At 33.8% G+C, this 15,586-nt stretch overlaps 1 protein-coding gene across 8 annotated transcripts in view; it reads left to right on the top strand.

The window, feature by feature from the left end:
- LOC145256092 (armadillo repeat-containing protein 3-like) overlaps nucleotides 1–15,586 on the top strand; it is a 257,032-nt gene that overhangs the window by 83,822 nt on the left and 157,624 nt on the right. The window contains exon 10 of one of the 8 annotated variants that reach the window (XM_080114676.1): nucleotides 3,770–3,805. The exons of the other annotated variants lie outside the window; for them this stretch is intronic. Within the exon in view, the coding sequence (XP_079970802.1) occupies nucleotides 3,770–3,805 (36 nt within the window). The remainder of the gene's footprint in view (nucleotides 1–3,769; nucleotides 3,806–15,586) is intronic. 8 annotated transcript variants of the gene reach the window in all.

Genomic DNA, 15,586 nt, shown 5'->3' with positions numbered 1-15,586 from the left:
TAATCTTCCTGCTACCTGCTTTCCTGTCTGTACTGATATGCAGAAGTTTAAATGCAACGTAAACCAACATTTTGTTAATCTTTGCTAGGCATGATCCCAAATAGTAGCCTCTCATGTCAAAGTGGCAATTTGCCTTGTTAGGGGTGACTGTGAGTAAAAAAAAGAAAAAAAGAACACAATGTATTACTATAGAAGTAATAATGTATATTTATATACAACTATATGATAAATGGTATTTAAATACATAATCTTATTGTTTCTATCATCTATCTAAAATAAGAAATTCTACATTTTAGTCCAAATTTTTTCCCATCTTTGAAACAATCTTATTGGATATTTTGTCTTTGTAAACTGACTTAAAAAACCCAAAAATACCACCAAAAATTGCTAAGTATTTATAGCAACTCAATACGTGATAACGTGAGAAGGCTTCAATATGTGGAAACACGAGGTACAAAAATTTAAAACTGTAGCAAAATAATAATGTAAATGCTTGAAAATGCTTCACTTTTTTACATTAATTCTATTTTCTGTGGTTGTGAACGTTGTAAAATTTTACATTATTGATTATTGATCAGCTTATCATATTTTAAATTGATTCTGAATTTTTGAAGTGTGTTTGAAATTTGTATTTATTTTGTTAAATTACTGTAAAAATCAGTTCCATTTAGAATTACATTTTCTTTTCTTTTATACAATATTTTAATCAATTATTAAGATGCATTTTTTTTTTTCAAATGTAGAAAAATGCACATCTTTGATTCGGTTTATTGACCTTGATGTATCAAATTTGAATAATGACATAGACTGATGACCTTGGTATTACAAGTTTGAATCCAATTAGTTCTATAGCACCGTTTCCATTATGAATATTGGCAACTTTCTCTTAGTACCTGATTCTAGAAATAATCATTGTAAAGTTATGTCAACAATAGAATCAAGCCAGTCAAAATATAAGGAATATTTACTTATATTTGTTTTTTCACAAGCATTTCTTTACTAAAACAATTTATTTCCTTTTTTAAAAATTGAATTGCAGAGTTGCAGAGTTGGAACTCCGACTCTAATTCCATGGATTCCAAAAATATCATTCCAACTCCTAGAATTCTAAGATATCCAACCCCAACTCTGACTTCCTATTTTAATTCATCCATTATGCAAACTGTCTGTCGATTATTTGAAGACTAAAATATCCGACTCTTAGCATCGTATAACTCTGACTTCGATTCTTTCCAAAATCTCTAACTCTGAAATTCTGATTGAATACATATTGTACAAATACTTAATTTTTCTAAAAAAACGTTCAATTCTTTTAGGGTAAGTAATAGTTTATATATGAGAGAGTTAAAAGAAAAAGAATAAGATCAATTCTTTCAGAGGAGACTTATCGGGATAATGCAAAGCTCAATAAATTGTTTTGGAGCTTATATAGAAATCAACAAAGAAAGAAAATTATGATATAAAAATATATATTAATATATACATAGATTTATTCATTTATTCAATAAGGGTGATACATCAATTAGAGGTGTAGGGTAAGCGATAACTTTTTATACCATAGTATTTTGAAGCCTAATGCTTCTCATCAGAAGAACAGAGAAGATGTGAGGTCTAGCGATAATTATATTAGGAGCGAAATAATTGTGCAGTGAGAGATAAAATATTGCGACTGATAATGGAAGAACTAAATTACTCTCTGTGATATAGGAGGAGTATAGCTTTTATTATATAATGAAAGTAAGTGTATAGCATATCTGCCATATATATATATGTGTATAATATTTGTGATTAAACTCTCGATGAGAATATAGGATAAGTTAATTGAAAGCAGATGCTTATTTAATCATATGTAATAATGTATTATAGCTATGGGAGAGGTTTACTTGAAATAAGGGGTTTATGTAATGTTGATATATTTCAGAAGGGGTATCTGAAATAATAATAGTACTTAAAAGAAATATAAATTATTAGGAATAATAGTAAGATAATAAATGCGAGGAGATAAATTATAAGGGATACAATATAGAAACATTTTTTAAGTTTTAAGATAGAGGATAAACAGATGATAGAATAGGGGGATAAAAAATAAGTATGGGAAAATAGATATAAAAATATAAGAATTATAGAGTAATAACACATAATAAAAGTATAAGGAATAAAAAGTTATTGAATAAAAATGGATATAAAAAATAAGTATAAAAATATAAAGTATAAAGAGCCAAGTGAAAAAAAAAAGAAGTAAAAAGAAAATATGACAATAAAGAAAATATACAGGAGAAAGTTCTTAAAGGCAGAGGAGTAGAGATGTTTTGCAAAGGTTTTTTAATAATATATAAACTTTGTATTTTCAGTTTCTATGTTGAGTAAATGTAAATTGTTTTCAATGTTTTCTATTCTGTGATCAAGTCAATGTGAAAATCTGCATTACATTTCAGAAGTCATGGCTGTTAAATACGATGTAAGGCTAAATCTGTTCCTTTCAACTCCTAGCTTAAGCTGTTAAATCTATACTTGCTACATGAGTTTACAGCCTTACAGATTTTAATACAGAGTTGTTAAATTATCTTTATTATCTACGGACCCAACCATGGAAGATCAGATAATAAATAAACATGAATTTATAAGACAAAAAATTCGACCTTGATCGCCTTCAGGGCCCGTAGCACAGTGGATAGAGACGTTGAATTTCTATGGTTCCAGGTGAGAATTGTCTGAAGATAGGGGTTTCAATACTACCCAAAGCCGGCCAGAGGCTTACTTGGTCAAAATCGTGGCGAGACGACAACAACCACAGAAGGCAATAACTGCAGTGGATGCAGTTACGACATTCGGTGTTACCACCTGACAAAGGCCAGAGGAATAGTTGGCCGAAACGTCGTGAAACAACTAAAAAAAGATGAGGATAATAGTCCTCGATAAATAAAAATTAATAAATAATAATCATCTTAATAATGAATTTCAATTAAATAATATATATATATCTTTGTAAGGTTGATATATATATTTTTTTATAAACGATGTCTTGTAAAGGCTTAAAATGAAATACATTTAATTGCTAAATATTTTTTATCTAAGAAATGTCTTAACCCTACCAGATCGAGTTATCGATATACCGGTAATTTCCAAAAATGCAATATACCGAGTTATCGCTAAATTGGTATTTTTCTGACTACGTGTTTTTATGTTGTCAGGAAGCTAAAACTTACTACCTAATCCTGTACCTCATCTGACCATATCTGTGCTGTGTGCATGGAGAAACACCTGCGACACAACACACAGCATCCCGGAGTATCTTACAAAAATAACCCCCAAAAGAAGGTGAAGACAAGGTTCTGGTGCACCCACTGCAGAAAGTACCTGTGCATCAAGAAGGTCTCTATCTGTTGGGCGAATTGGCATATGAAGGCTGAATACTGGCGGTAGATGAGAGGCAAAAAATTACTAAGGTGTTTAAATTTTTTCACAATTTTGCCCAGGACGCCAGGCATAAGGTCACATTAGGTTCAGTAGTTCAGGTCTTGTAGGGTTAATGAATTATACATTTTTACAATTATCAATGCATTTCGTAGTCGTGATATACTCTTAATCTTAAATGATTAAGAATAACCTTTGTGCCAAGTAGAAGCAAATCATCTTTCATATTTCATAATAATTTTGTAAAGTCAAGTCACTGCTGAACATTTTTAACTTTTTTTTTTTTAATCTGATATTAAAATTATTCCCTTGGATTTTCCTGGAATTTTACCAACCAATTTATTGACTTTGAAAGGTGGAAGAAATCTTGAAAGTCGTATGAGTGGTGTTGGTAAGTAATGTAGAGATTTCCCTTTTGCAAACGGAACTTTATTCATTTTCACTAGCTTTTAGTTTTTACACATTTTTATTTCACACTTTTCTCGCAATCTTACTATTCACAAATGATGCATGTTTTGTTTGTTTCTCACTCAATAAATTATGTTCTTATTCATAGCATACATATAGTTAGCTAACGTATTTCCTAATTTCCGGAGTAGCGTTACCGGAAGAGGTGACAAAGCAATTCAGTTCCTTCATGCTTATTGTTCGTCAGTATTTCTATTATGAAGCGATTCATTTCAATGAAATATAAGAAAAGGACACTATTGAAAAGTATACAATAAAATATTAAGAAAAAGTATGCAGATAAAATAACACAGTTAGTCTATATCTGCACTTTTAATAACAAAATTAAAAAATAAATTTTTTATTTTATTTGAAATCTTATGAGAAATGTTTATGTAAGTATAAAATAATTTTTTTTTTTAAATTTTTAAAATAAAAGTTTTTTCAGTTCAATTTATGTAAAAAGTATATGTTTATGAAATTATATAAATAAAATTATTCAACTCAAAATAAGGTAAGTTATAGGCGTGAGAGAAAAAAGCCAAGGAACTGATTTGCCTTGTCACCGCTTCTGGTAGCACGATGCTGGACATTAGAAAGTTCGTTAGTTGACTATAATCCCATGCATTTCACTGCAACAGGATACATTCTCAGTAGTATTATCCTGGCTTCATTGAGTTTTTTGCACTTCTCAACATCATACACTTTCCACAAAATTATCCAGTTTGAGTTGATTAAACGCAAACTCACAAAGCTGAGGTTTTTCCCCAGCACTAAAGACAAATTATAGGGCATTGGTTTTGTGCAGTTTTAGGAGGTTTACCCTCCTAAGTTTTTCCTTCCCCCTTTGAGAAGGAGTTAGTTTATTGTTAATCACTGCTTCTACCGGGGAATGCCGACGGGACTGCCCAGACATTTTTTGCCAGCCAGTATGCTTTTCTTCTAGGGCGCTGATTTTTCCATCACTCTTTCCAACTCTTTTGTCACATCATCCGGCTGTGGAAGGGAGATAAGTAAATACCTACTACAATTCGTTCTGACATGTTTATAAATAAATATGTAGCATTAGCGGGGGAAGGGGGAGTGCCCGGCTTTTCCCGGGCGGGAGAGGCGACTTTGCCGGTCGTAAAATACGCTTAAATATGATATTTTAATTTTCCAGATTTTGTATATATTATTACAGTCGTGATTTCAAAAGTAAAAAAAAAAAGTGTTTGGATGACATAAGTTAAAATCGAAACCGGAAGCATTCAAAGCTGATGACGTTACCACTGTACCAACGTGACACGCTTATGAACTGATTAAAAATTTATAATAAACTAAGATGAATGTATAAAATGTATGACGATTTTTTCAAGTTTGACCCATTTTTGACCCTTTAAAAACTATTTTAACCGGCTAAAGACCCATAAAAGAATGACCCATAAAAATTCAATCACTTGAGGCCCCTAGCGTCGCTCTGCGACTTTTATTTTGGAGGAGATAGAGTTTGAAAATATAGAGAAAGACAGAATGACATATAGCCTTTTATATATTAGAGTATGAATTGTATCAGGGTAGAAGTTTGGTACCCTTTCCTTAAACGCTTTCTAAATAAACTTTTTCCATGGCAAAGCAATACTCTCTGGCCCACAAGTGGTTGGTTTTCGACAGTGTAATCATGATTGACTATTCCTCTCATGCGACCTTGCCCAGGAACACCGTGCTGTCAAGGTTTCAGATGTAGTGCATATTGCGGAAGAAACCGGTGAATGCTGGCACAAGTAGTAAGTATTATGAATTATATAAAGTTTTTTTCTGGGCTATTAATTTTCAGAGACTATCATGATGAATCTATTTCATAAGCTTAAAAATATAAGTTTTCATTTATAGCTTGTTTCGTGCTTTAGAACATAAAAAAAGCATGAAATAAAAACTCCATTTAACACAAGACGAACTATGAACATTTAAGATTTTGAAACAATTTTTCTAACAACAAAAGACTAGATTGAATGTGCGTGTTCAAAAAGGTTCATTTTCATGTGTTGTCATCTTTCAAAATAATACAAAGTAAGGTGTTGGAATAAACAGAGGGAAAAAGGGAGAATGTTCATAAAGAGTACTTATTCATTGTTTCTTTTTGTTGGTCGAGTAGCAGTCACAGAGAGGAGTGTTTGTAAACTTTAACAGCGAAAGAGGAGTGATTTCTTGCTTGATTGCACCTGTGTCTTGTTTCCTTGGTGTCTTGATTCCATTCTCTCTCGTTTACAAAAATACTGGGTTTTTATTTCTGCTTGCCGGCTCCCACAGACACGTTGGTTGTTAAATCTTATTTTCATCACGCTCCCATTGACTAATTAATCTTTATTATTTTTCTCTTTTTAACCAGATGGGTGCGTCGAACACTTTGTCTGTGACAGTCGACGAGTAAACATCCGGTTGGGAGTCTATTACTTTCTTTATGAATCCTCACACGTTTTTCATTCATAATATTTATTAAGTTTATTTCCAATATTTAGTGTTTTTGTAGAGTGCTTTTAAATTTTTTTTCATGAAAAACGTTTTTCAGTTATGGCCAAGATTGTTTTTTTTTATTATATTATTAGTTTCTACTCTGCAAACGGGACTACGGTGATAAGCAAGCCCTTCTGATAAATGGTATCTTCCTTTCAAATAATGTTAAGAATGGATTTCTTGTCCACTTCACCATGTCTAATTATCCAGTTAATTGGACTGCAGAAACCGGAAGTCAAAATAAGCAGACAATATGACCCTTTTGTTTATTTGGTAATATTTGATAGCACTTTAGCATGGTTTACAATGCATAATTAGTTTAATGGATACTATCACCAACTATGGAATTTGCTAAGTTGTGTTTTAATTCGATTCAATCCAATGTAGTCATTTATTCCCTATCATTGTTGTTAATGTTAATCTTGTTGAACTTCTGCATAGAGCTTACAAAGATCATGACAAATAGTTTTTGGTCTGCGTGAAGTCCTCCTTGTTGGTTGCTTATTAACTTGTAGGATTGCAGGTATTTACATTCGACACTGAGAGAAACAAGCAGAGGAAATTTTGACTTAGAATGAAAAGAATGGTGTAAAAGCAACATTGCCACTTTTATTCCATTGATTTGTTCTTCCGTGCCTGACACGTGTCTGCTTGCCACATGTAGAGGCAGACGAGTCCTGATGTCAACACTTTCTGGATTTTCACCAAAGCCTGTTAGTCAGACTGTGGTTCTAATACTGCTTGTTAACAAACCTTTTCACCAGACGGCGTAGTTCTGATACTACACTGACCATGATGAGGTAGGGATAGATTTAAGAGAAGTTTATTCTCTTAACAGAAATCCTATATATCTGATCTAAGTTGTTCTTGAACCGCGTGGCTTTAAGTTTACCTGACTTTTGCGAAAGCTTGTAGTGACTAATAATGAAGCTAATACATATTAATACATATTCCTCAACGTCTTTGACTCTCACAAACACTATTATAATCAGTCAAATGAAAACTCATGCTAATTTACAACTTTTCTATTTTTTCTAGTCATAGCTGTTAAATACGATGTAATACGATGTTCCTTTCAACTCCTAGCTTAAGCTGTTAAATCTATACTTGTTACATGAGTTTACAGCCTTACAGATTTTAATACAGAGTTGTTAAATTATCTTTATTATCTACGGACCCGACCATGGAAGATCAGATAATAAATAAACATGAATTTATAAGACAAAAAAATTCAACATTGATCGCCTTCGGGGCCCGTGGCGCAGTGGATAGAGACGTTGAATCTCTACGGTTCCAGGTGAGAATTGTCTCAAGATAGTGGTTTCAATCCTACCTAAAGTCAGCCAGAGGCTTACTTGGCTAAAAATGTGGTGAGCCGACAACAACCACAGAAGGCAGTAACTGCAGTGGATACAGTTACGACATTCGGTGTTACCACCTGACGAAGGCCAGAGGAATAGTTGGCCGAAACGTTGTGAAACAGCTAAGAAAAGATAAGGATAATAGTCCACAAAAAATAAAAATTAATAAATAATAATCATCTCAATAATGAATTCCAATTAAATAATATATATATATCTTTGTGTGGTTGATATATATTTTTTTTATAAACGATATCTTGTAAAGGCTTAAAATGAAATACATTTAATTCCTAAATATTTTTTATCTAAGAAATGTCTTAACCCTACCAGATCGAGTTATCGATATACCGGTAATTTCCAAAAATGCAATATACCGAGTTATCGCTGAACTGGTATTTTTCTGACTACGTGTTTTTGTGTTGTCAGGAAGCTAAAACTAACTACCTAATCCTGCACTTCATCTGACCATATCTGTGCTGTGTGCATGGAGAAACACCTGCGACACAACAGACAGCATCCCGGAGTATCTTACAAAAATAACCCCCAAAAGAAGGCGAAGACAAGGTTCTGGTGCACCCACTGCAGAAAGTACCTGTGCATCAAGAAGGTCTCTATCTGTTGGGCGAATTGGCATATGAAGGCTGAATACTGGCGGTAGATGAGAGGCAAAAAATTACTAAGGTGTTTAAATTTTTTCACAATTTTGTCCAGGACGCCAGACATAAGGTCACATTAGGTTCAGTAGTTCAGGTATTGTAGGGTTAATGAATTATACATTTTTACAATTATCAATGCATTTCGTAGTCATGGTATATTCTTAATCTTAAATGATTAAGAATAACCTTTGTGCCAAGTGGAACAAATCATCTTTCATATTTCATAATAATTTTGTAAAGTCAAGTCACTGCTGAACATTTTTAACTTTTTTTTAATCTGATATTAAAACTATTCCCTTGGATTTTCCTGGAATTTTACCAACCAATTTATTGACTTTGAAACTATTCCCTTGGATTTGACAGGAAAAGGAGGTGTGCTTTCTGACATGCCTTTTATTTATTTTTGGATATTCTTCTTTTATTTTGCTGGGATGGGGTATCCTACTGGATGTCATATATTCACTAGCTATTTCAGGCACTCCAATTGAGAGTTTTCTTTTTAAAGATTCTAACCGTCCTTTAAGTGTAATGTTTTGTATTTCTTTTACACTTGGTTCATCAGGTATATCCGCTAGATAGTATTTGAAATTCTTTCTTATGAGTCCGGTTGCTCCTATAATTACTGGAATCATGGAAATCTTCCAAGGATTCCAGTTTCTTTTCATGTCATACATTGTTCCCTCATAGCTCTGTTTATTAGAATGATATGTATGTGTGATCATGCGGCCAAATCAACCAATGAGAGACTTCCCTGCTATCTCATGTTTTATGAGTTCAGTTATTAGGAAAAAAACACAACAGTCTAAAGAAAGGTGTTTTGTGCTGCTTCACTAATCTTCCGCCATCTTACAAAATTATTTGTCGATTTTAATTAAAAGAACATTTTACTAATACTGCGAGTATGTCTTTGCTCTATCGTTATTTTCATGGAAGGTGCTTGTCTAAGCTTCAATATATGTTCCCCATTGCTGGACTTTCACAAAAAATATACTCGACTAGCTACAACCACTATCAACAATTTCTCCCACTCTCTATCTATGCCTAAATCTAAACGCAGATTCCATGAACAAAGCTTCTTTTCTAGAACTGCCTACCTGTGGAACACTGTTCAACAGGCCTGCTTCCTGGCTGACTACAATACGGTAGCCTTCAAGTCCAATGTAAGCAAGTTCTTGTTGAACCGTCCCCTTAAATAATCAAAGCCTACCCAACTTACAGCCTTACTGATCATGTTACATTCATTAACCCTTATACTTGAGTGACCTTCGGGCCTTGATAAGTGGTGATTTCCTTATGAAAAAAAATTATGCTAGGAAGACAATAATTTATGTGATATGATTCTCAAACCAATTCTTTCATCAAATTGAAAGTCAGCATTTATAAAACTTTAGGTTCAACTTCAATTGTTATACTAATATATTTACATAGGTTGGTTGGTTGTTTTTGTTTTATGACATATCAACCCTTTTCAGGTTATTTAATCCCGAATCCAGTGATTTTGAGAAATATTTTTTAATAGAATATATATATATATATATTTTTTATTTATTTATTTTTTTCAAGTCGATTTCTATTTAACCCATAGTTGGGACCCTAACAGGTACTACCACACCGGGTCAGAGTGGACCTGGGAGCAATGGCAATTAAGGGGTGGCTCCACGCTTCCCAAAGCCCGCAAGCTGGGGCCTCACTATCGGATATTGTTTAAGGTCATACCCAGGACCCTTTATATAGGTGATGGTGGTCGAGTCATGTATCACCATCATCTATGTACACACATCATGATCGTTCCGCTTTAGCTGTTCGGAAAAGGACATGTGTCCAACTCGGCGGAAACTGAAACAAATGTAGAAGAGAAGAGGATACTAATATAATTATAAAAATCTATTGACCTTGCTTGCTTGCATGTTGTATTCGATGATCAGGCTATTCCATCTTTTAAAAAAGGGATAACAGATGAATTATATAATTATTACAATAATAATTTTAATACCTACAGGCACTAGTGTTTCATCCTTTTGGGACTCATCAGTGCAGGGTGACACAATTACTACCGGTCGGGAGATTCGAATCCGGCCACGAAGGCATCTCTGACTCCAATAGCAAGGAACTAATCTCAAGGACAATCTTAACCACAGGAAATATCGTTGATATTTTAACATTTATTTTTTTTAATGTCATAACATCCGGCCATAGTGATCTAATGATTATAACATCATGATTTGCACTGCGAGCTTAGGCGGCCGACTTTCTATTTCAACTTTAAAGTGCTCAACAGTAAGAAACCGAGTTTCTTAAAGTGGCTGACATGAAAGAGGCTGGAGAGTTATATGTTTTGGTTTTGATACTAGCTGATGGCACTCAAGTCATATATATATATTTTTTTTAGCTTTGATCTCACTACCATATTAGGTTCAATATAATAATCGATAGAGAATTGTCTCTATAATAATAAATACATAATCTGCATGAATTAAAATATATTTAAGGGTATCTTAGGTACAGGCAATGTCGGGCGGCCTGTTAATATTTAATAACACCTGCTAGAATCAGTTATATTTATTGCTGTCATAAATAAGTCTATACTTTCCAATATTTGCCATCATATTATCATCAAGCACAATAATTACAGTCGACATTGCGTCTTGGAATAACAAATATGACCTTAAGTGTCTAAATTCTTATCTAATGCTGACCGTTTAATTCTTGCTATTTACTGTCTGCGTAATTGATAATTGTGCTATAAAATTGGTTGCACAAAGATTGATTTATAATTGGTCTATAAAAACTGACGCCCTTAAATTACTAACAAGTGTTTTGCCAAATGTAATTCCTTTTTAAAGTTTTCCAGCATTTCTTTTCTAATTGTTCAACATAAAAACTAGATTAAATGAGTTAGTGTTTTATTTTTCTATTTTTCAAGTTTTTTTCCCAGAGAAGGGTCATTTTACTAATTAACAATTATTCGCTCTTCTCCCTTCTAAAACAATTAAGGAATATAATAGTTATCAACCTTAGAACAAAATATTTATTTCTCTTTCTGTATCAGTTTATAACTTTGCCAAAAAAATCTTTGAGGTAAAGTCATACTAATCTTCACTTATTTCAATCACTAGCAGTTCAGCCCGGCTTTGCTCGGATCATATGTACTGTTCATAACTTTATGTATATATATATATATATATATATATATATATATATATATATATATATATATATATATATATATATGTATGTATGTATATATATTAAAAGTTTGACTCATATCTAGGTAACCTACATTTAAAATTTCAAGTGTTTAGACCCAAAATTGGCAGAGGAGTTTGGTAGAGTCTGCAAAGGTCAACTCTTTAAACTTTGACTTTTTGGAAGCCAAATTTTCGCCCAAAAACTGATTAAAAAGCTTGCTGCATGCTTGAATACCCTTTAAATTTCAAATGTTTAGACCCCAAATTGGCTGAATAGTTTGCTAGAGACCGCAAAGGTAAAATCTTTTGAACTTTAACCCCTTGGCAACCAAATTGTCGGTCAAAAACCGATTAAAAAGCTTGCCCTATCTCTGAATACATTTTATGTAAAATTTCAAATGTTTAGACCAAAAAGTGGCTGAATAATTTGGTAGAGACCGCAGAGGTCAATTTTTTAAAACTTTGACCCCAATTTTGACCCCCTTAACGATAATTGTTTTGGGCTCAAATCAAATTAAAAAGTTTGATCCATGTCCAAGTAACCTACATCTAATATTTCAAGTGTTTATACCCCAAATTGGTGGCGGTAGAGTTTGGTAGAGTTTTTAAAGGTCAAATCGTTGAACTTTGACCCCTTGACAACCAAATTTCTGGCCGAAAACCGATTAAAAAGATTAAAAAAAAAAAAAAATCTCAATACCCCTTATGTCAAATCTCGAGTCTGTAGACTAAAATTGACAGAGTAGTTTGGTAGGGAAAAATGTACACACACACACACAATTTCACTTTTATAGATATATAGATATTTTTTTGTATATAGTCTGTAAACAAAATATATCGCATAATCATGTGGACACACTGGTTCTTGTTAGATCACTAACATTAAGCGACGTTGAGCCTGGCCAGTACCAGATGGGTGACCGTTTGAGAATACTAGATGTTGTATGTATTTAAGTATGCAAGTATGTATAGTAGCTCATAGAGATGAACGCTTATGCCTTGCACAGTTCCATGTCACTCTTGGGCAAGATGTAACACCTGTTAACGTCCCTTTGATATTCGAAAGGGTTACCATACAGGAGATAGATGAAGCTTCTCAGCTGTCATGAAGGCAATGCCTATAGAAGAAGGAAACTGATGAAAAATACAAACCGAATGGAAAGAGTGCATTAACCCTGTAAGGAATCTTCTAGTGATAGTCTCACAAACGAAAACACCCACTTCCAATTTGTCATGAGCCAACACAGAAGTAGTTAGGTTCAGAAAACTGTCATAAAAATTATCATATCAGTGTGCAATCTAGTCTTACCGGAGATAATGAAACATAAGCAATAGATTCTATTTAACTTATAGGTGGGATCCGGACAGACATTAGCACTCTTCCAGGTCAGAACAGACATGGAAGTAATCGAATATATAAAAGGCAAAATGGGTGTGCGCGTTTGTGTATGTTCACAAAAGCCTTTTGCATCAGGGTTCTTGTGTCGGTTACATTCTGGAAGAAGTTTTCTAATACTTCCCAGATTGTAATATCTCAGATTTGCAAACGGACATCGTCTCTATCTTCTCTTTGATCGAGTTTTTAAAAATTCCCTCGTTTTGAGTGTTTGCTTGTCTTTTTCGTATAAATAAAGCAAAACTAATCGAATGCAACAGCCAACTCCCTTCATACTGAGACAATTACTATTTATTTGGATACTGCCAGAGTGCCCCCTTATTTGGGGAAGCTGCTTTCCCCCCATATTAAAAAACGACCTTTGTAGGCGATTTAAAAGCAACGCCATTTCTGCAAGTCATCTTTTTGATTGACTATGTTAAATTTGAACGCTTTACACTTCCGGTCGCGTCGTGGAGTAGAGGTAAGACATCAGGTTTTCTTTCACTTTCTTTTCCGCCTTCGTGTTGTAGATTCGAGCCTGCCTGCCTATTACAATTTTTTTTTTTTTACACTTACAAACACCCAGGCAACGCCGGGCATCCAGGCTAGTTGCAAATAAAGGATAACTCTACACAGTCCTCAAAGCTCCTAAATTAACAAAATGCAGTTTAAAGGGAATACCTATGACAGATAATTTTTGAAGAAAACAGACCCCCCCCACAAAAAAGATTGGTAAAACAGGTTCTACTTCACAGCAAATCTCTACCAATGTAATGTTTGCTAACGTGTATGCATTAGCAAAGTTGAACTGAAGTCTCACATATGCTTTCATTTGAATTTTCTACTAGACATCATTTTTGAGTGTCTATCATCGGTTTGTCAGAACAACTTGACATGAGGATATTTCCCTTTACCAGTAAATCTGACCAAATATTCTAAATAACACAGTATTCGAAGGCCAAATAAGATCTTGACACAGGTATAAATTGACTCATGTAAAGAATGGCGCACGTTCTTCTAGTAATGTTACCGCAAATAACAGATCTTAGCTGGATACTCCACCAAACTAGATGAATTCTTGTCCTGGAATCCAGTAAAACCAAAAGACCACAAGAAAGCTATACAATAACATAATTAATTGGTCAATAGGGGAGAGGAAAATCAATATTCTACACCTCTTTATTGATGTAACGTTGGCCAGGTAGAGAAGAACCTTAATGGAATATCCGAATATCTATGTATCTCATGTATCATGTAGAGAACACGTTTGCCCCGGGAAGGGGGTTCTTCATTTATGAGAACTTCAACTGAAGTAAAATGAAACAAAAGAGATAATGTGTTGGGGTGGCGAGATCGGTGGTAGGCGACCAACCTGCCCAAGGATGTCCTAAGCAGTTTAGTGTCATGTTGAGGACAAATTCTACTTAACCTGTAGATGGAACTCTGACATGTACTACCATTCCAGATGAGAATGGCCTCAGAATAATGAGAACAATGAGGTGATTTGTCACTGTCTGAAATTCTCAATTTGGGGCCCTCACCATTGGATTTCAGGTTAATGGGAAAACATCTTACCTAAAGATGTCTGAGACAGTGTTTGGTATAGAGGTCCCTAAGTGTTGTGTCTAAGACCAGGCAGTAATATATTTTTAAAGTTGTGTATATATGATGTTTCAGGAGGCAGCTGCTGATCTATCTACAAGGCTAGATAGTAGAATGATTAATCGTTGCACGTAGAAAATATTAAAATTTAGTATTTAGCAGTGGTGGCATTATGTCCCCAGAAGCTACCTAGGAAAAACTAGTAATAATAAAATAAAAAAAAAAGCTCCTAGGAATCTATAATGATACTAATCATCCGACTGGACACATTGGTTTATAGAAACATAGAAATGAATGAAATCGAATTTACTGCACTTGTAACCCCGGTCTACTTGCCTTGTAGCAACATCCTCCCCCACTTCTTCACCATAAAGTCCCCTAAATGCTGAAAGATTTTCTACTCTGATAGCTTCTTCCTTCAGTCTGTTTGCTTTTGGAATTCCCTTCTTACTCCCCGTTTCCCCGACAGTACTATCATGCAGAAATTTGAATATAATGTGAACAAACATTCTGCTGCCCAACTCTGAGTTTTGCCCTTAAAATCTGGCCCCTATCATAATAGTCCTTTATGCTTCATTGGCAATGTGTCTTGTTTGGAGGCAAAGCAAAATTTAAAAATAAATGCATGCTTATGTCCATCTGTTCATTTTAAGCCAACGGAAGCTATCATTAATGAAGTTTAAGCTGATTATGTTGTCATATGGGGTCTAGCTAAAGCCACAATAACAATTTTGCAAAATGAACTGATATTTTTTGACAGTCTTAGCCTTCTGATATGGTTTATATGTACTTTCTGCTGTCGGTTGTTAAATTGATAAAAATAGGCATAAACGTTGGTAGCAAGAAAGAATGTGTCTCCTTTGTGTCTTGAATCGATACACAACTTATTAGATGAGGTTGATGAAATCAAATAAGCCATTATCGAACCGTTGTGTAGAAAGAGAAGTTGGTAACATTTTTAGTTTCCTTTTTCTCAATAACATTAATGAACAAGACCTTCGGTGCATAATCTTATCAAGAAAAAATAAATTTGTAATTGAAATGAGT

This window comes from Euprymna scolopes, chromosome 3 (assembly GCF_053919585.1).
Source record: "Euprymna scolopes isolate OS-2025 chromosome 3, ASM5391958v1, whole genome shotgun sequence".
In the NCBI taxonomy this organism is placed as follows: Eukaryota; Metazoa; Mollusca; class Cephalopoda; order Sepiida; family Sepiolidae; genus Euprymna; species Euprymna scolopes.
The sequence above is the reverse complement of the archived record's forward strand: the minus strand, read 5'-3'. Positions and strand labels throughout refer to the sequence as shown.